We start from the raw sequence: 21652 nt of genomic DNA on the forward strand, positions 1-21652 counted from the left end.
CACCCGGGTTCCAGCCACACTGTTGCTCTGGTGTCCCTGGCGGCCCAGCCTCTGCTGGTCTTTACGACGCCAGCCCAGCTCAGCTCCCAGCGGCCCCTGGGCTCAGTGCCTGGGCCCCTGAGGCCGGCGGATAGTAGGGCAGGAAGAGGCTCTCAGAGGCGCAGCTCCTCATGGCGTGGTACGTGTGAAGCAGCAGCCGTGGGAAGCGGTTTGTGAAGTACTGGACGAAGCCATCAGGGACAGGGCCTAGCGCCTGCTGTACCTCGTCCGGGAGCTCCCTGTAGTGATGCTTCTGGAGGGGGCGGAGCAGAGAGCCCGGGCTTAGCTGGACCAGGCCTCTCCACCATCCAGGCCCCTCCCAAGCCCTGGAACACACCTTGTTTCTCACAGCACGGAGCAGGTCTCGCACCGACGTCCCCTTATATGACCGGAACCTCTTCAGATCTGTGGACGGGGAGGTCGATGGCACAGCCGTCCCCACTGGGCTCCCCTTGGCCTCCCGGGCCACCCGAGTCTGGCCTCTACCTGTCTGCAGCGGCACCGAGATGTGCTTGTGCCAGTCACTCCGGACCACCTCGGAGCCACCCGCCTCCAGCGCCATCACCAGGGGCCCCTGCTCAGGCTCCTTCTCCAGCCAGTCGCTGACGTCCTAGGACCCACAGAGCTCCTGAGCCTCCTGACCGGGCTCGGAGGCCACAGGCCAGGAGTGTCCTGTGGCCGGGGCAGTGCAGCAGCCAAAGCTGCTTGGTTTAGGGTAAGTATTATTGCCTCCTATGGAGTGTGGCTTCTCTGTGCTGTGCGGGGTCTAATCCAACCGGTGACAGAGGTGCTGTCGTCCCCGTTTTACAGATGAGCAAACAGGCTCAAGAGGCTCAAGGTCACACAAGTGGAATGGGCTATCTGGGCACGAGCAGAGCAAGAGAGACGACTAGGGCCGAAAGGAACGGGGTCTAGCCTCACACAAGGGGCAGCTGGGCTGGGGAAGCAGTGCTGAGGAGACTGTGCAGTGCCAAGATGGCAGCGTTCGGGAGTCTGGGCTCTGCCTTGATTGAGATAAGGATCTGGGCTGCCTGGAACAGGTAGACGACTCTCTTTTCCCCCAGCCAATCTGGCTTCCCCTTTCTTATTGCTCAGGACCCAAACTTGGGACTTTCTGGGGCCGCTCCCCAGATTTCCTCCTGACCTGGAAGAACTGGAGCTGCTTGGCTCTGCTCCAGAAGAAGGGGTGGGCCAGCACCTGGTGAGCAGAGGGGCGAGCCTGCGGCGGGGGGCTCAGCATGGCCTCCACCAGGTTCCAGGCAACGACCTTGTCTGTAGGGGCAAGAGGGAGGGACGGCTTCAGGCCCGCACAGGCTCTGCCCTGCTTCCTCCCTCCTCTGCCAGCTCAGGTCCGCTCACCGTGGGCCTCTTCCTCCAGGTGAGCCAGGCAGGGAGAGCCTGCAAGGATGTTTGCCTGGCGATAAAGACTCTCTCCGAAGGGGTGGCTGCCACTGGAAAGCACATAGTAGAACACGCAGCCTGCAGAAAAGATGTCCACCGCGCTGGTCTGGGGGCCAGAGGGACAAGCGTAAGGAGGAAGTCTCTGCTCCAGGAAGTCTGCCCGGCTACATTCTCCCCTGGGCTGATACGGCAGCTGGGGATCTGGCTCAGACTAGGACACAAGGATGCTTCCCAAGAGGCATACTCTTGGCCCTAGATCTCCTCCCCTCTGCACTGTTGAAAGGGACCCACGGTTTTCATCCAAAATCTTTGCCCCTACTGGGCCTCTAGTTTAGGTTTCCAAGTGTCATTCCTCCAGGTCTGGTGGGCAACACAACCAGGTGAAGCTGGGCACGCAGGAGGCGATCAGGCAGCGGTGAGGACTGTATGATCTGGTGCTGGCCCTGTCCACACACGGCCACTGGCACTTAGCTCCAGCTGGTTGCCTCCAGGGGACTTTCTCAGTGGCAGAGCTTTGATTTTCCAAGAGAATCCAGAAATCTAGATTTTATGTGGAATTTCCCAGAAGTTAAATGTTGGCTGCTAATTTAAAAAATCAAAACCTGCACAGGCTCCTAACATCAGTGCTTTGGTCCTTGGGCCTCCAGGTTGCCAATCCTAGCTCTCTCTAAACTTCAGGGGTGGGATGGCTTTGCCTGGTGACTGTCCTTGTGTGTTACTCTCATCCATGCCTGTGACTTTCCCCTACACGCCAACTCAAAAATCTGTAATCCTGGCGTCTCCAACTCAAGTGTCTCCGGGGCTCAGACACTGCTCTGTGCTCCAGCTATATCAGCTCATGTGATGCTCCCCCGAACCCTCCACATCTGGGTGGTGCCTACACCTTACAGTCACTGGGGGCCAGTTACTGGGTGTGGGGCCTGGGCACCTGATTTTTTTTCAAGTTCCCCAATGATTCTGCAGCACAGTAGAGATGAAAACTATTTTCTAGTTCAGAGTTTCTCAAACTCAGCACTACTGACATTTTGGACCAGATAATTCTTGGTCCTGGGGGACTGTCCTGTGCGTTGTAGGATGTTTCGCAAGCATCCCTGGCCTCTGCCCATTAGACGGCAGTAACAAGCCTCTCTCCCCCTGCCAAGTGTGACGTCCAAAAATGTCTCCAGACATTTTTTTTTTGCCCAAAGGTGGCAAAAGTCACCCCTGGTTGAGAACCACTGCCCTAGGTAAGAAGGGAGGAATTATCCCCACTTTACAGATGAAGAAACAGGCTTGGAGGAGTGAGTGAATGTCACACAGCAGGTGATCTGGAGCCCGGACAGGAGAGGCACTGGGCAGGGGAGGATTCCTGCGGCCTGGGGCAGCTGGAGGACTCACGGGGCTGTCAGGGGGCAGGTGCTGCAGGAGCTCCGGCGCCATCCAGCCTTCTGTACCGGGGACGCCTGAACGGAGGCTGAAGCTGCAGCGGCCAGCGGGCAGCTTCTTGCAAAGGCCAAAGTCTGAGAGGACCACTCTGCCTCGGCCCTGGCTGTCGGGCCTCGTAATGAGGACGTTGCCAGGCTTCAGGTCCCGGTGCACTGTGAGAGCGGAGCAGAGCTGAGAGCTGAGGGGGGAGTCAGGAGCTTGGATGGAGGGCGGGAGGGGCCGGTACCTATGTGTAAGGAATGCAGGTGGGCCAGGCCCGCCATCAGCTGCTGCAGCGCCATCCTGGGCTCCAGGCCCCAGCCGTCAGGCTCCAGGTGTTCCACGTACTGGGGAGCGGCGAGGGGCAGAGCGTCACCCCGCGGCCCAGGACCCCGCCCCCCGCCCCTCCCTGAGCACAGGCCTCACCTCCCGCAGCGAGGCGCGGCAGAGCTCCAGGGCTATGTAGTGGAACTGCGGTCCCCGCTCGGTGCAGAAGTAGCGGAGCACGTTGGGGTGCCTGTCAGACTCCTGCAGGAGCTGCACCTCCCGCCGGACCAGGCCGAAGCACTCACGGAGGAGCCGCTTGACGGCCACGGCCCGCCCCTCGAACTGGCCCCTGGGAGGTGGCCGAGCGGAGGTCCGGAGGGCAGACGAAGGCAAAGGTTAGGAACTGCGCCCACCTCGGGGGTTCCCGGAAAGAATGGCTCTCCAAGGGACAGTGGCCGTGCCCCGCCTGGCTCCTGGCTGCCGCTCACCGGAAAACGAAAGTCCCGCCTGCCCCGCGGCCCAGCACGTCCTTGGGATCGAAGGAAATCTTCCCCACCACGGTGAGCTGCTCGGCTGCGGGGAGGGGAGAGGAGGGGTGTCTCAGGGAGCCTCTGCCCGCGGCCACCACCCTGCCCAGTCCCGGCTCCGCCACCTTGGTTGGCCCTTCTCGGGCCTCCCCCTTCCATGCCCTGCCTGGTTCCGGACTGCTTGGGTCCAGTGTCTCGTGCTGCCACCCAATCCGTGTGAACTTGGGCGAGTGACTTAACCGCTGTGCCCTGTTCCTCTCATCTGTAAAGTGGGACCTGTGTCAAGGATCCTGCATAATATTATCGTGAGGATTAATGGAAGAAAGGGTGGGGGAGAGGTTCACTCTACTGTCCTCTTTTATCCTTCTCCCTGTTTTGGCATCTTCTGCCCAGGTTTCTCTCCTTTACCCACCTCCACCAATTATAATAAACCCTTTTAACTGAGGAATTCGCTTCAAACAGGAAGGTGAGTTTTGGCAGCCGTAAGCAGGAGGAGGGTGAATGCTGTTGCAGAAAAGACTGTCCTGGAAGAGGGTGGGGCGGGGTCAGTGGGCGTTTGGATGCTGAGCTGTCCCAGAGTTAGTTCTAGGGCAGCAGGTATTCCCCAGAAGGCCTTTGTTTCCTGTTAAGAAGGATGGGGTTGGACTGTTACTGCTCTTCCTTTTGGGTTGCTCGCGAGAGACCCCTCACAATGCACCAGGCTGCACCTTGCTCAGATCCAAGGGGTCCCATGCTCGCAGCTAAGTGTATCTGGGGCCCCTAGAGTTGCGTGCCCCTCCATGGCCCTGAGAACACTGTCCTTAGGAAGAGCTGCCAGCTTCAGTCTCTCTAATCAGCTCTAGGAAAAGCAAATGAAAATCAGCATCAGGGATCAGTGAGAAAAGTATTAAGCTGTCCCTCAGCACTGCTCTGGATTATTTGCTTAAACAGTCACTCTCATCTCCTGACTAGATGCAATCAGTAACCGAAATTTGCATACCCTGGACGCTTAGGCGTGTGGGCCCGGGGCCTTGCTGGAAGCACATCGCCCACAAGCAAGATGGGCCTGTCTCTCCAGCAGCTCAGGAAGCAGGGACAGAGCTGCAGGAAAGCCTGTTTGAACCAGCCATGTTCAGCTGGCTCCAGGTGAGGGTTCCTGAGCGCTTCCGACCGCTCTTCTGTACCACTTGCTTCGGTCTGCTGCATTTCCTGTCTCTTACATGTCTGCCTTCCCTGCTCTGGATGCCCTTGGCATGAGGTGAAGACTTGCTACGTGCTTTCTGGGTTAGATTCAGAACTAACTCTAGATTCAGGAGCACCCTCAATGCTGGGAGGGAGGCCAGACTTCTGACCTTGAATGCAGAAATAATGAGCCAGGGGGCTTCCCTGGTGGCGCAGTGGTTAAGAATCCGCCTGCCAATTCAGGGGACACAGGTTCGAGCCCTGGTCCGGGAAGATCCCACATGCCGTGGAGCAACTAAGCCCGTGAGCCACAGCTACTGAAGCCCGTGCACCTAGAGCCTGTGCTCCACAACGAGAGGCCACCGCAATGAGAAGCCCGTGAAGCCCATGCACCACAGCAAAGAGTAGCCCCCACTCACCGCAGCTAGAGAAAGTACGGGTGCAGCAATGAAGACCCAATGCAGCCAAAAATAAATAAATTTTAAAAAATAATAATGAGCCAGGAGGCTCAGTCTGCACAAACATATTCACAATTTTCTCAGCCTTCTATATCATGATAATGGAGAAGCAGCAAATGCAGGAGAGAAGTTCTAAAGTAATCAAAAGTTGTCACATGGTGGGGAAGCAGTGTACAGTCAGAATTCCCTCTGTAAACCTCAAGAACATGTGATGTGTTGCTTCTTTTACACGGGTTGGGAAACCATTAAAGTGGTCACCTACTTTCATGGGTATTGCCAAAATGCAAACAGAGGTAACATCCCAGAGTTGACCTGCTTTTGAGTTCCTGAGCTGCTACTTACTGGCTTTGTGAGTCTGGGGTGGGGTGCCATGAACCTTTCATTTTCTCTTCCATAAAATCAGCGTAATGATAGTATCCACCTCACAAAAATGTTGTGAATATCATGAGTTCATGCATGCACAGCATTTAGAAAAGTGCCCGGTACACAGTAAGCGCTATATAAATGTTAGCTCTCAGTGTTAACTCTGGTTCAGGCTTTATTGCGACCACTTGCCGCTGAATGAACCGTGTAGCCAGTGGTCCTGAAGGACACCCAACCAAGCACGTGTAGATGGATTTGTGGAGGTTAAATGAGAGTGGGACAGGACTCCACTGTAGATTTTGTGAACCATAAAAAGGTCCCAAGGAACGTTTCTCTCCCCTCACCAAGAGGAGAAGAAACTTCCAAGGTCAGAGTTCCTGACATAGATGTCCTAAGAATAAGAATAGGCTGCCACACAGTGCCAGTGTGGTGGGGGCTTTTTTGGAGAGTGGTTCTCGAAGCTTTTCTGCCATCTGCCACATTCGTTCATTTGACTCTCCCTGCACTAAAGATTTTTGACACACTGGGACTCCATATTGTTGCATGTTGGATGGGCAAGTCCCAGCCTGTTAACTCTGCCTGTTCCTCACACCTGCTCGGCACATATTCACTCTGTATATATTTATTGATTTGAGAAGGGCTGTTTAAGAACCTGCAGTGGCCACAGTCAGTTACTGCCTCAACAGATATTCCCTGAGCCATGCTCTGGGTCGAGAGTGCAGCAGTGAGTAAGGCAGGCTGAGCCCAAGCACCTGTTCTCCAGTTTGCCACCGTCCCATCACGCCCCATTCTCTCCTCCTTTGTAGCTGCTTCACTTGTTTACTTTATCCACCTGACCTACCCATGAGCATGAGATTGCAACCTTCCTTTCAACTTCCGGAATGTGTACCCTGCTTCCTCTCATCTCTGAACCTTCGCCTGCGCTACTGGTGCCACCTGGACTGTTGCTGCCCCCCTCCTCCCTGTTCACCTGGGTAATTCCTTCTTCTCCTTGGGATCACAGCTTAGACTTGCCTTTCAGGACAATTCCCATGTCCCCATGTCTGAGCTACGTGCCCCTCTGTGTTCCTATAGCTCCCTGTATCCTCCTCACCCCCACCACGGCATTTATCACAGAGCCTAGTAACAGCCTGTCCTTTCCTGGCTTTGCCTAGAGGTCATGAAAACACCAAAGTAAAGTTTATGAAAACTTTAAACGAAGAAAGTGAAAGAAATAGAAAGGTTTCTTTTCAATTCCAGAGGGAATCCAGTATTCTATAGAGATTGTTACCACTGAGTTTTGTAACAAAGGTACCAAGCTCTAGCTGGGATTCTTGTCCTGAAGCACTGATATCACTCTGACTATTTTCTTATAGTGAGTAAAGAAGTTTAAGTGTTTTATATATCAAGGATGAGCCAGGGCTGGAATTCAACATCCTTTCTTCTCCTCCTCTGAGGATTATTGGTATCTATGGACTCACAAGGGGACTGAGACGTCTGGGGAAGGAATTCCATCCTGTCAACGACGGGGACCATGGGCCGTGGTCGTGAGGGACACCTGAAGGATGATGGCAGGAGGAACAGCAAGGTCATTTGATGAGAACCACCTGGGACAAGGTGGAATCTGGGTCATCTGGGGAAAGACTTGGCTCGAGTCAGAAGGTCCAAGGAGGTGAATGTTTCAGGGTGCAGTGGGGTGAGTATTACTTGGACCCACCCAGAGCCAGTAGAGTGACTGAAACTGCAACTCTCAGGGCTCAGGCAAGTCGGCAGTGGGGGGCTTTCTACAAGAGCTGAGCCCCGAGGAAGAGAGCTGCTTCCCTCTCAGCACACGGAGGCGAACGCAAGGGGGAACTTTGGGAGCAGCACAGGAGCATTATGGCAAGCATGGGGTGGACTTCACACTGAGTGAAGGGCACAGCAGAGTGGCTCCAAGGCATGAGGCAGTGGTTTGAGCAGTTACAGGAGGGTCCAGCAGCAGTTCACACAAAGGACCAAGGCCAGCCCAGCCCGGAGCCAAAGAAACAGGAGAGAAGTAGCCCGCACTGACCACTGAAAGCTTGTGGAAGTTCCCCTCGGGCATCCCACAGATTCCAGAGGAAGCTGGAAAGGGCTTGTTTATAGGATGAAATTGAGAAAAGAGAAGAGAAATGTTTAAAAAATAAAAAGCCCTAAAGAGAAAAGGAATCAAAGAGTACCTAGGTGATTTACTATTATTGTTACCAAATATGATGTTATTTTAACACAAATATTAATAACATCACGTAGTCTGATTTAATAGTAATGGTGATGTAACCTCTTGTAATGAAGTGATGTCATGGGATGGGTGTTACTATTCCCATTTGACAGATGAGAGAACTGAAGCTCAGAGGAGTTAAGCAATTCATCAAAGTTAACAGTAGAGTTAGATCTCTACCCAGATCTATCTGCATCCAGGGTCCTTGAACATAACGACAACAGTAAAAATGATGGCAAACATTTTTAGAGGGCTCAACTACATAGCAGGCAGTATTTGAAGTTCTCTCCTATTAACTCATTTAGGCTTGGCTACCCCACTGTAGTGGCTTCTAATATACCGACTTTGAAGCTAAACCTGCCCCTCTCTTTTCTGTCCCTGACCTTGTCCTTTCCTGTTCATGTAAGCTCACCTTCAGGGTCTTCGAGTGGCTGGTCTTGCTCTGGGGGGTTTTGAGACCTCTTCTGGCTCCGTGGGGTGGCCCCGGAGGGCTGGGACTGAGCATCCTGTGAGATGTGAGAAGGGCCTGCAGGTGCCAGGGGAGCCTGCTGCCACTGCGTCTCTGCCAGCTGCTGTTGCTGCTGCTGAAACATGTGGGCCTAAGAGGGCCCAGCCTTGGCCAGCCCCTGACCCATGATGGGCCCAGAAGCTGTGCCTGAGATGACCTGTCCCTGGAGCATTGTCATAAAGAGCACAGTATCAAGGGCTCTGGGAGCTGCTAAGAGGACAGCAGGGGCCAGAATTGGATCTGGGTGAGGGAGAAAGTTGCCAAGTGGTCTTGGAGAGGAGGAGCAGAGTTCCCCCTAGGAAGACCGTAAGGTGGACCTGAGGCCAGGCATGATGGACTTACCTGCCTCATCAGGAAGAGAATCCATCCTCCCAGGAGGAGGGCAGTGAGGCTGGCTGCCAGCAGGTCTTGGGGTCCCAGTCCCGGATACAGGTCTGGGGTTTTCTCTGCAGGATGCAGCTCCAGGTCCGAAGGTTCCTCCCGGCTCAGGCTCAGGAGCTGGGGACAAAGAACCTTTCACTCTTAGCAGCCCCTTGCACTGTGGAACCCCTAACCCTTCTTCCTGACCCGGTGAGTGAGTGGCGGGAAACCTGGCACTCTCCGTGGTGCTGAAACACCATGGTGCCCCAGCAGACTGGCTGGGACTAGCTAAGGACCCGCAATCTCCTGGGGTATCACTAAAAATTCAGATACTCTTGGGGCATCACCGAAAAGTTCAGATATCCACCTCCAGAGATTCTGAATTCAGGAGGGGGGGGTTGGAGTGGGATCCTAGGTGATTCTGATAAGCAACCATATTTGAGAATTATGTCTCCATGCCTGTTCCTTCTAAACTTGAACTACTAGCAACTCTTGTCCAGTCCTCTCCCAGGAGGGCCTGCTTTTATAGTTTTTCCATTTTCATTTTCTCACTTGATAAATATTTTGTAAACTTTAAACTGAAGAAGAATAAAGAAAACTGTGACCCATGTTTCACAATTTAGATAGCCAATATCTTTTTAACACTTCTAATGCTCTTCTGGCAATAACAACAAATGAAAGTTTTCCTTCTGAGAAATTGTGAGGTCCATTGACCCACCCCCGAATGTTACTCCTAGAAGCCTGAGGAAAAGGTCCAAGGGCTGCCCACCCCTGCCACATCTCCCCCTGTGCCCTCTGCCCCTCTAGCACTGACCTCCAAGAAGAGAGCTGGGGCCTGGGTGCCCCCTGAGCGTCTGGTCCCAGAAGACCCAGTCCCTGGGGTGGGATGGAATCTCAGCATGGTGGTGTGCAGGACTGGGGGTGGCTCATGGTGTCCTAAGGGGCAGGGAAAATGTCAATGGGTTGGAGATGATCTCAGCCTTGCAACTCAGAAACTGAGCTCACAGGTCCTTTATCTACTCTAAATTTGGGTAGAGGGGGTCTCACCAATGAGAAGCCACTGGCTAGGGAGGGCCATGCTGCCTGAGGGGTATCTGACAGCAGTGCTAGGTGAACCCTCTCGCTCTCCTGAGACTTGGAGGGTCACCTCATCTGTGGTGGGGCCATCCGTGGGGGCCAGGGTCAGTCCACGAGGCTATGGCAGAAGATGGAGAGTCAGGAGTGGTGGGGGGAGACTTCTCTCCTGCTCCATCCCCTCTTTCCAGCCCCTCAGAGACCCCTTCTCACCACTAGGGCCACCCCTGTGTGAACCAGTGCTTTAGACACATAGAAGCCAGCTTCATCCTTCCCCACATACAGCGTCATCCTAGTGGCGGAGAGGAAAAGGGGAGAAGAATGAGTGATGGTGGTGGGTAGTTTCAGTCACCATAGTACCCGTGTCCTTGTATTATCCCCGCCCACACTGACTCTGGGCTGGGCCAAGTGATTTGCTTTGGCCAGTGAGACAGTAGCAGATGTGACACAAACACAGTCTTGAGAAATGCTTGTGCACTGGAGTTTGCCCTCTCGTGGGGTTCTTTGGAACCCCTGGACCACCAAGGAAGGAAACCCAGCTAGTCTTCAGGGGCATGAGAGACCTCATTTGACATCCCATAGGCTAAATAGTCCACCAACTATGAGAGAGCTGAGTGAAGCTATTCTAGATTGTCCAGGCCCAGCCAAGCCACCATCTGGCTTCTCAGACCAGAAAACCAGCCAGCTGACCCACAGAATCTTGAAAAATAACGAATGTTTGTTTGTTTTGAAACTCTAAATTTTGGGGCTGATTTGTTATATAGCAAAAGCTAACTGATACAAACTCTATAGTCATTGTTTCTAAATCTATTTCTAGCCCAGACCTCTTCCATGAGCTCAATCTTCTAAATCTGAACTCATCTCCTCATTCCTTAGCTGCTCCTCCTCCTCCTTCCGCCCTTCCTCCCCCCTTCTTCCCCCACTTCCTCCTCACCCCCACCACTTCCTCCTCCAGTGCTCCCTACCTTTGAAAATGACCACACTCTTGCGCATCTAGAAACCTGAGCATAATGGTTGTCTCCTTGCTCTAATCACCAAATTCGTACTGGTTTTTCCTCTTAATATCTGTTACCCTCCACTTATTTCCATCTCTAGCGTTTCTTCCCTGGTCCAAAGTGTCTTCATCTCTTGCCTGAACTAATGCAATATTCTGTGACCACTTCCTCCCCACAACTCTTAAGATACTCTTCACACTGCAGCCAGTTATCTTTCTGAAATGAAAATATGATCAAATCACTTCTTTGCCTAAAACCCTCTAGTGGTTTCTTAGCCTTGTCCCAAACCCTTTAAATGATCCTACAAGATCCCTGTTTTAACAGCCTCAGACCTTATTCTCCGCTCAGAGCCATGCTCCAGCCTTATTTATTTTTTAAATTTAATCTGTTCCCTGGTTGCCATGATCTCTCTCTCTCTCTCTCTCTCTCTCTCTCGTTTCCTCTTCATCCTTTAGGTTTCAACTTATAGGTCCCTTCCTCTAGGAAGCTTTCTATGATTACCTTCTGCCCCCAGTCTTGATTTCGGTGCCCTTCCTATACATTCCCATGACACCCTATACTTCTCTTATCTCATCCTTTATCATATCATATTATGATTAAGTCTTTACATACCTGTCTCCCCCACTAGACTCTGAGATTTCTGTAGGTAGGAACACTGGCTGTATTACTGTACTCCCAGAGCCTAGCAAGCAATTGCTACATAGCAAGTGCTCAATTAATATTTGTGGGATGAACTGAAAGAACAGATAATCCCCAGTTTTCCCAGTCTGTCTCCTGGCTCCCCAAGATGGGGACACTAATGTATTTGGTGTTGCAAGGAAGGGTCATATTTAAAGTTTTTAACAATCAGTAAACACATAGTACCTACCAAGCAGAACAGGTGCCAGCTGTAGCACTGGGGTGGAGACATGGAGGCCCCTCCTAGGCCAGACTTTACCCTATCAGTTGCTAAACAGTGGGGCCATCCAGGGGGTCCTGAGAGCACATGGGGGGTGGTGCAGGGCACTGGTTATTTACCAAACTGCTGGAAATATTTTGACCCCTGGGTCAGCTGCACTGGCGTGTCATGGTCGGACATCACACCTGCCCATTGGACCTGGGCTACAACACTTGCAGAAGCTCCTCCCCAGTCCCCAGGCATGGGCACTTACAGCAGCTGGGTGTCTAAGGCAGAGAAGTGAGTGGCGGTGTCCCGGGGGCCTGAGGCGGGCAGTTGGATGTGGCCCCAGCGGAGGGCAAGGAAGTGCAGGGTGTCCCGAGCCAGTGTGAGATGGGGCAGCTGGCGCAGGCTGTCCTGGTGCCAAGTGTAGACGCCCACCACAGGTACGCCTAAGTCCTGCGTCCACAGCACCGCCCCGCTTCCTGGGTCCACCGTTAGCAGCAGGCCCATCCCACAGGATGCCAGGTAGCTTATGTCTGCCAAGAAAGATGGCTGCGGAGATGTGGTCAGGGAGCCCTGACCTGAGGCACCTCGGAGCATCTTGAGGTGGGGAAGCTGCTCTGAGGGTGGGCCAACAGGAGGGCCACTCAGGTACGTGGAGGTCAGGTGAAATCACCTGGAGGGTAATCAGGACATAGGAAGTTCACTGGGTCACTTTGATCAGGGTCAACTGACAGCTGTATAAGACGTAGGGGGTCAGTCATGGTCATCCAAAGGCGACTCAGGTGTGTGAATCAGTCCTTGTCGCTTAGGATGTGGGGTAGTCAGTCATGGTCTGGCTGCTGGTCAATCAGGGTGGTCTGGAGACATGTGGGTAACATGGAAGTCATTTAGAATGTGAAGGGTGTCAGCCAGGGGCCCTGTGGGCGTCACCTGTGATGTGTCAAGGTCTCCTGCATGAGCTCTCACGTGGAATGGTGGAGTCAGGGTCTGAGGGGTGGCTTAGGGCACCTTTGGGATCACCCAGGCATTTGGGAAGGAGAGTTATTATTTTTTTTAAAAACGCAACATGATTATATTTTAATACACAACCAAAATACAAAACACCGTAGTAAATTGATGGCAATAAAATATGGCGTTTCATTTGCATTGCATGAGAGATGGTTAGCATCCTTAGTCATAAATGAGTTCTTAGAAACCAGTAACAAAGACACTGATATACCAAGGGAAATGAAACAAACAGAAAAAAAGATGAAATAACCCAAGTGACTAGAAGGATTAAGCATATATGAAGATGACTGAGCTGAACAATAACAGAAGAAAAGCAATTTCTTTGTAATATCATATTACCAAAGATTAAAAATCTAACATTTGTACAGTTTTAGGAAACATAGGGAAGGACAGTTATAATGTCAAGTGGGTGGTGTGTCTGGGGGAGGTCACTTAGGGTCATCTGTCAGGGGTCATTCAACATTGGGGGACTGCTCAGGGTGAGCAGGGGTTGTTTGGGGTCACTCAGGAGGTGGGGAGCACCCAGGGTGACCTGGCTGGGCTCATTGAGAGTGCAGAGGAATCAGGATGTTAAGAGCTGCTCAGGGTACAGGAGGGTCAGGCTGGGTGTTGAGAGGGGTCACTTAGGGCTGTCTATCAAGGGTGTGTCATTCAGTACGTGGGGTCCCTCAGGAGTTCAGGTGGGTCAGAATGTGGTGGGGCTTGGTCGTGGATACCACTCAGGGTTCCCTGAGTTGGGGACCTTGCTCCAAGGTGGAGCCAGAGGGGGAGGCACTCACATTTGCCAGGTGAGCCATCCATGGGGGCTGCTGAGTAGCGGCGGTAGGTGGTGTTCCAGCGCAGGGCTGGGGCCCTGGGGTCATGCATGGTGACCGTGTACTCTGGGGACACCCAGAAGCAGGGTTACCAGGAAGGCCAGGAATGCTCCTCTACTCCCACCCGGGAGACATCATCTCATGGGGGCGGGGGCTTCCCGAGCACCGAGGCTGGAGGCCAGAGTCTGCAAGCAGCATCAGGATAGCAGAAACCAGGTCTGTTTTGGTCACTGCTGTGTCCCTCGCTCCTTGTTCAGTGCTCAGGGGAGTGTTTGTTGACTGACAGAGTGATTGACTGGCCTGGACCCAGCGTGGATAGCAATTGCCAGGCCTGGGCGGAGCCAAAGGGGGGCTGCCCAGAGCTCGGGGAGCAGCTGGGGCCTGACTCACGCGTCCGGCCGATGTAGAGGCGGGGGCTGGAGGGTCGCTCTGTGGTCAGGGTCATCTGCGTCTTCCCTGATTCAGGGTCCACCACAAACCAGGCATCCTGCTTCCGGCCTGTGGGGGTGGGAAATGTGCTCGCTCTCAAGATGGCCTGGAGAGGGTGTGCATCGTCTCCGTGCCGTGCCTAGCTGGCCCGTCCTGACCTAGCTTCCGTTCCTGCTGGACCAGGACCCCAGGCTGGAGAGATGCCTACCTGTATAGAAGACGCCGTCAGAGCTGCGACAGGGGGAGGCATGAACCAGCTCGGGGATGCTGAACGGCAGTCTCTGGAGAGTGAGAAGAGCAGAGAAGCACATACAACCTATTCATTAGGGACAATTATTATCATGTCCATTCCCAGAGGGGCTAAGTAATGTGGCTAATATCCCACAGCTGGTAAGTAGCAGAGCCAGGCCTTGAGCGTAGCCAGTTAGTTTCCAGAACCCTCACACTTAACTGCCCTGCTACACAACCTCTTAAGGAGCTGCAGAAAATCCCACTCCTAGTGCCAAGATGCCACCTGATCACATGATCGTGGCCTGACCACCTCAAAAACACTTGCTGAGACTTGAAAACTTCAGTGGCCATGACAGCGTTGGAGAGGCTGGGGAACTGTTCCACCCAAGAGACATGAGGACCAAATGCAAGGGGTGATCTTGGTTTGGGTTCTGGACCGGAAACAATAAAGCACACCATCAGGAGCTTGACAAAATTAGTATGGATCATGGATTAGATAACACTATTGTATCAATGTTAAACCTGCTGATTTTGATCATTTACACTCAGGCTGTGTGGGAGAAAATCCTTGTTTTAGGAATACACAATGACGCTTTAGGAGTCAAGGAGCATAATGTCTGCAAGTCATTCTCAAATAGTTCAGAAAAAGAAATCTTATATACACATCGATTAAGAGAGCATGATAAAGTGAAAATGATAAGATGTTAAAAATTGATGCATCTGGGTAAAGGGAATAAACGATTGCTCTGAACGATCTTTGCATTTTTTCCTTACATTTGAAATTACACCAAAGTGAAAAAAAATCCCCAAACTCCGCATACAGAGCTCTTGCCAGACAGCACCCCAGGCACAAGCAAGTACTGAGGGAAAGAGAGTCGGGGCTTCCCGGGGGCTCAGTCAGGATGGACAACAAAAGAAGTCCATACAACCTATAGTTGGTACGGTTAGTGCATGACAGGGGAGCACATGAAGTTGAGGGTACCTGATGCAGATGTGGGGGACTGAAGATGGACTGATGGAAGTTCAGTTGTTTATTCATTCATTCAACAGCCGTTTAATGAGCACCTATTACTAGCCAGGTGCTGGGACTCTGTTGTAACCAAGACTGACCAAGTGCCCTTCTGCACAGAGTTACGTTTCTGGTGTGTGTGTGTGATAATAAACAAACAAAAACACATAAACCACAATACCATAATGGCAGGTAGTGGTAAATATTATTAAAACAAACTCAGAGAACTAGGACAGACACGGATTTGAGATGTTAGTTCACAGAGCCCGGCTAGGGAGTAAGAACCCAGGCCAAGGGAGGAGTGAACCACAGGGTCATGTGGAGGGAGAATGCTCTGGATAGAGGGACAGAATGTGGAGGCCAACGGCAGGGCCACCTACCAACGGGCACGTTTAAGGAACAGCAAGGAGGCCAGTGCACCAGGAGTGCGGATGGAGGGGGCAGAGTGGCCGAAAGTGAGGTCAGCTGGAGGCAAGGTCATGGATTGGGAAGGAGTGTGGCTGTTAAATGGGGACTTGAGGGGTGCGTAGGAAACAGCCAGGGGGAGGGGAGCCCTTCTCACAAATCTTCTGCTTCTTCTTCTGGGCTCCTGGTGGATTATATTTCTTTTCCAGCTTAAAGTGGGCACAGCCGTGAGACTTGCTTTAGCCCGAGGGAGGGAGCAGAAGGGGCCAGGTGCCCATGGATACTACAAGGGCCAGGCTGCGCTTCACCTCGGTCTCCTTTTCCGCGTTGGTGACTGAGAAGCCTTGGCTGAGATGCAGTGTCTAACAGCTTGGGTCTCCAGTAGACCACAGTGAACAGAGGCCCCGGGGGGGACCAACGTCGGTCACACGCTGTAAGCAGGACGCGAGCTCTGTGGAGCCACGGAGATTTGTGTGCTGTTGTCGCAGCGTGCTGCAGCTCATCCTGACTGAGTTGGGGAAATAGAGGCAGAACGCAAGAGGGTTCCAGACTCTTGCGGACAAGCTGGGTGAAGCCCCAGAGCTGGCACGTTCAGTAAGTTGATTGGTGTGTGTGCGTGCATGGGTGCCTGTAGGTGAGCTGAAGAGACTGCACGAGTGAGCTGGCCCTGATGTGCTTTGTCAGGGCGACTGGACTTGATCCCAGACGCAGGGAGAGTCACGTGACTCGCAACTACATCTGCCCATAAGACCCAGTGATGACCCCCAGAGCTGGATGGGGCTGCAGGTCCACTCTCCGCCCGGCCCTCCCCAGGGGAGACATGCTTGTTTAGATTCCATCAGTGGGCGCCCTGTGCTCTGGCTTCCAGTCGGGGGCTGGGATACGGGGAGGGGGCAGAATCAGGGCGAGTGTTCCTGGGTCTCTTCTCCACAGAATCATCGAGGGCTGGCTGCGTCCCTCCCCCAAAGGCCTCAGCTCCTTCCAGGTGGCCCTCTCCTCAAGCCCCCTCTGGCTCCTTCCCCTCCGCTGAGCTTAGGGCTGATAAATGGCACCCCACGGTATGGGCCATAGGACACAGCACCCTGCCCTGCGGTTTCCTACCTCGGCCCACGCCTTTGTAAGGAATCCCGTTAATAAAACCTCCTCAAACTCCCCCGTTGTAGCCTGCCACCTGTTTGCTGGGACCTTGCCTGCTTACATACTAACATTTCTTACCAATCCGGTTTCCGAAATCACACGCGTAAGACCGTCCTGGTAGGCATCCCATGGCACGGTCAGAATTCTGACGCTGCCTGACTCTGGGCTTGGCCACGTGACCAGCTTCGGCTGATGAGACTTTAGCGAATGCCATACAGTCGGCCCTCCCTATCTGCTGGCTCTGAACCCACAGATTCAGTCAAATGCAGATTGAAAATATTGGGGGGAAAAAAGTTCCAGAAAGTTCCAAAGAGCAAAACTTGTATTTGCCGCACGCTTGGCAACTATTTACATACCATTTACATTGTATTAGATATTATAAGTAATCTAGAGATGGTTTAAAGTATATGGGAGGGGGGGCTTCCCTGGTGGCGCAGTGGTTGGGAGTCCGCCTGCCAACGCAGGGGACGCGGGTTCGTGCCCCGGTCCGGGGGGATCCCGCGTGCCGCGGAGCGGCTGGGCCCGTGAGCCATGGCCGCTGAGCCTGCGCGTCCGGAGCCTGTGCTCCGCAACGGGAGAAGCCACAGCAGTGAGAGGCCCGCGTACTGCAAAAAATAAAATAAAATAAATAAAGTATATGGGAGGGGGACTTCCCTGGTGGTCCAGTGGGTAAGACCCCGCGTTGCCAATGCAGGGGTCCCGGGGTCAATCTCTGGCCTGGGAACTAGATCCCGCATGCATACCGCAGCTAAAAGATCCCACATGCTGCAACTAAATAAAGATCCCGCATGCCACAACTAAGACCAGGCACAGCCCAAATAAATAAATAAATATTAAAAAAATTAAGTATATGGGAGGATGCGTGTAGGCTGTATGCAAATACTATGCCATTCTATATAAGGGACTGGAGCATCCTTGGATTTTGGTGGTGGGGGACGATTGACCTGTGGATACCAAGGGACGACTGTATAAGCAAAGCTTGAAAAATGCTCATGCACTGGCCTCGCCCTCTCCTGCTGCTTCCGGTTCCCTTGTTGATACGTGTGAACAAGCCCAGGCTTGCCTGTTAAAAGATGAGAGACCCCTGGCCCAGCTGCCCCCATCAAAAGCCAGCCAACTACCAACCAGTTTTCAGAAAGAGAGCCAGCTGACCGGCAGTGGACCACAGATGCTTGGGCAAACTCAGTCAAGGCCACCCAGCTGAGTTCAGCCTACATTGTCATCTCACAAAATTATGAGTTAAATAAATTGTTTGTATTTTAAGTTTGAGTTTGTTGTTTAGCACAAGCTAACTGATACATAGGTTTCCCCTAAAACCCTCAGAGTCCCCTGGAGAACCCCCCGTGACGCCCTCAGAGGCCTGACGGTCATCCAGTCAGCCTGCTCTGCAGACACAGCCAGAGTCACCCTACCACCCCCTTTCAACAGACCCCTCCAGACAGCCTTCCCCCAGTGCTCTCAGACTTAACCCTCTGCAGGACACTTGGATTCTGACCATACAGCCCCCCCACCCTTTCAGTGCTCTGGCTAACAGAAGCCCTGACCCTCACCCATCCCAAGCACTGTAGGAAACACACCATTAATCCCTGTTGTTTCTGCGTCCCCAAGATGTACAGGCTGCCGTCAGCTGGGTCTGAGAGAAAGGCTGTCCTGTGGGGCAGAGAGGAACGGGGGAAGGTTGGGTGCACGCCCCCTGGTTCCAAGAGGGCCCCTCCCCTCCAACTTCCCCGCCAGTAGGAGCCCACCCTCGAAGGAGGCACCACAGACCTCCAGACCCAAATCTTTTCCCTTACTTCCAGCCCACCCGCCCCTCCAGGCAACTATGGCTTCCCCATCTCTCAGCTGCCCGCTCCTTGGGGTCCACTTACTCTGTGACGTACATTGGCCCCTGGATGATGGGATCTGTAGGGACAGGGACACGGACATGAGTACCCTCCAGACTCCCCGTTGAAAGGCATACCTCACATTGGTGCTTACTGTGTGCCAGACACCAAGCCAAGCATTTGTCACGAGTGTAATGTAATCCTCCCAAGAACTCTGTGAGGTAGGGTTGTTACCCTTGGCCCCATTTTACAGGTGAGGACTTTAAGGCTCAGAGAGGTGAAGTGACTTTCCCAAAGTCACACAGCTGGTAAGTGGTAAAGCTGCCTGCAGACACCTGCTTATTGGATTCTAGACCCCAGGTTCTCATCGTCCACGCCAAGGTGACCTCCCCCCAACGTGAGCTCCAAGGAGGGAGGAGTGACTGCCCTTGCTTACCGTCTTTCAGCGTCCACTTCAAGTCCCCTGTCTGCTTGATCAGTGCGTGGAGACTTCCATCCAGGGTGGACACGAACAGGAGGTTCTCTGGCGTGAAGGTCTGAACCTGCAGGGGAAACAAAGTCACCTGAGACGCCTGGGACTGCCCTGGTGCTTGCTCCAGGCAGGTCTGGCTGTGACTTCCCTTCCCCTAGAGGGAAACAGAGAAAGAAGGAAGGAGGAGTGGGAAAGCTGCTGGCTCCACCCACTGATCTCCACGACCCTAGAGAAGGGTTACGGTGGGAGCCAGGGGGCCTGGCTCCTTTACAAAAGGTCGTCAGTGACCCTTACAGCCTCCCTAAGAGATTGGTGCTATGATTCTCACCATTGCACAGGTGAAGGAGACTAAGGCTCAGGAAGGTTAGGTAATTAGCCTCCAGCCACACAGATAAATGGCAGAACTGAGGCTTGAACCACCCACCATCTCTCTGGTTCCAGTGCCCAGTCCCTTTCTCCTTTGCCTCCCCCAACCCATTCCGTCTCCCCAAACCAGCCCAGCTGCTTTTGGTGCCAGGCTCCAGCGGGCCCCCTGGACCAAGTTGGGGGTGGCCAAGGGAGGGAGGGCTGGTGCTGCCCTGCGTCTGGCCCCTGCTGGGCTAACTCAGCTGCTCCAGCCCTTCCTTGAGCAAACAGGGTGGGGCTGAGCTCCTAGCAGGAACCCTAACATCCTGGTGGCCTAGCCGCACCCCTGCAAAGGCCACATCCTGCTCCAGGACCCTCAGGCTTGGGGCCAAGCCAATGGTTTTGGAGTAGAGTCAGGAAACTGCCTTCTGGCCCTCTCTTTTCTGGGCCTGTTTTGTGATCTGCAGCATGGCAGGAGGGAGAGTGATCTGGAGAAGCTGCAGACTGATTGCCCACTGTTGAGTTTTGTTTGACCATCATTGTTAATTTCATTTATAATTAGCTACCCATTTTTTTAAAATTGCAAAGATTGATTTCACTTAAAAAAATAAATCAAGATTTCTCATTTCTAGTTTATTTCTCATTTTTTCTGGAAACACCCGATCTGGCCACACTGTGCTCATATTCATACTTGGCAACCATCGGGTGGGTCCTGAGCTGGAAGTGGGCACGGGGTGGCATGAGCAGTTGCCTCTATGATCCCAATAACTGTTCTGGGGGCTCCAGGCTGGACACGTGGATTCTAGTCCTGGCTTTGCCTTCTCACTGCATTTGTATAAGATTGGACTTTTCTGCTCCCAGCAGGGCTGCACCAGATACCCATACCTCCGGCTTATTTATTCCAGAGGTTGTGAATCAGGGGTCCAGTCACGGGTAAGCGGGGGAGCGTTGTGATCTGCCTGAATTTGTCTGTAAAGCTGGGTGTATGGGCGCATTTCTCGACAGTGGACCTGCAAGTGGATCCTAAGTTCCAAGGAAGCCGGGGTTCCAGAAGTTTTAGGAGGCCTGGCAGGAAAGCGAGGGTCCCCTCCCTCCACCCCCACCTCCATGCTGCAGGACGCGCGGGGCGTTGCGTCTACCTGCTCTCTTCCGCGCCGGCAAGTCTCTCCAGCTCGTGGGGCAACCGGCAACTCCCCAAAGCTAAGAATTTTTCTCAGGCCAGGGGCCGACTTGGGGCGACCCGGACCCGGGGGAGCGAGAGGCGCCCCCTGTGGTCCCGCCGCGCCCCAGCCGTCTGCGCCCCCGGACCCGACCTTGGAGGCTCCGCGTCCGCCCGCTTCTCACCTGTGGCCCGAGCGTCCCGAGCAGCGCCGCGAGCTGGAACAAGAGCGGGGACCAAGGGCCGGACCCCCGGGCCGCGATCGCCATAGACCGCGTAGACGGCATCCACACAGCTGGCCTGGTCCCTTGGGGCCTCCGGGGCACTGCACGGCTCCCGCCCGGCAGGAAGAGACTCCGCCCCGGGCTGGGCCAGTTGGGTGCGCACCGGTCGGGGCGCAACCTCAGCCCGTAATTCTGCTCTTTCCCCCGCCCTTCCCATTGCACTCACACCTGCACCGCGCAAGGGATGGCTCTGAGCTTTCGTGGAAAAGGGATTTTACCAACGGCGCCCCTTATGGAGAATGTACCACCTGCCAAGTATTGTACCAAGTGCTTTACACCCATCATTAACTCATTTAATCTTCACAGCCTTTCCGGTGTAAAAGCTGGGGCTCTGTACTGGGATTCAGACTCAGACGTCTGACCTCAAAGCTTGTGCTCTTTGTTACTATGCTAGTGGCCTCTACTGAGAAATGATAAACGACAGATTAATTGGTTGGCTCAGTTATACATTCAATAAATATTTATTTATTATCCCAGGCTGGGAAGCAGGAGAGATAAGGTTTCTGTTTTCATAGAACTTGCAGATTCCTAAGCGTTAGATATCAAATGCACACATGAAAGGCTGCCTGGCTATGTCAATTACAGTCCTAGCTGCAGGCAGACTTGGTTCGGGGAGGGCCTGCAGGGGTCCAGCTGCTTTTCAAGTTTCGACTCATTCATTTCTCCTTCTTTGTGTAAAAATCCCTGCTGATTGGAGGGTCATGCAGCCTGGCTCTGCCACCACCTCCCCCTCCTCCTCCTTGTCATCCACGGCCCTCCGGTCACACCGCCCACAGTCAGTGAAGACTTTGCTGGCTGGCCCATAGCTTTCATCTCCACCCCCAAATTCTGCTGTCATCACTGGTGTCTTCAGTGTCACCTGCTGCAGCACGCTGACCCT

At 53.4% G+C, this 21652-nt stretch overlaps 1 protein-coding gene across 1 annotated transcript; it reads right to left on the reverse strand.

Annotated features, from left to right (window-relative positions):
* Positions 1–79: 79 nt before the first annotated feature.
* Positions 80–20757, reverse strand: ERN2 (endoplasmic reticulum to nucleus signaling 2). The gene is made up of 22 exons (XM_059036963.2): positions 20674–20757; positions 18949–19054; positions 18558–18591; positions 18267–18339; positions 14116–14188; positions 13869–13976; positions 13443–13544; positions 11924–12188; positions 9991–10069; positions 9751–9898; positions 9518–9639; positions 8686–8841; positions 8248–8416; positions 3600–3684; positions 3271–3460; positions 3092–3191; positions 2818–3017; positions 1399–1546; positions 1184–1311; positions 526–649; positions 377–444; positions 80–292 (listed from the first exon to the last, which is right to left on the reverse strand). Exons 1-22 carry the CDS (start codon positions 20755–20757, stop codon positions 80–82), a joined length of 2775 nt encoding a protein of 924 aa, XP_058892946.1.
* Between the last annotated feature and the right edge of the window lie 895 nt (positions 20758–21652).

The sequence above is a fragment of the Kogia breviceps genome, chromosome 14 (genome assembly GCF_026419965.1).
Source record: "Kogia breviceps isolate mKogBre1 chromosome 14, mKogBre1 haplotype 1, whole genome shotgun sequence".
In the NCBI taxonomy this organism is placed as follows: Eukaryota; Metazoa; Chordata; class Mammalia; order Artiodactyla; family Physeteridae; genus Kogia; species Kogia breviceps.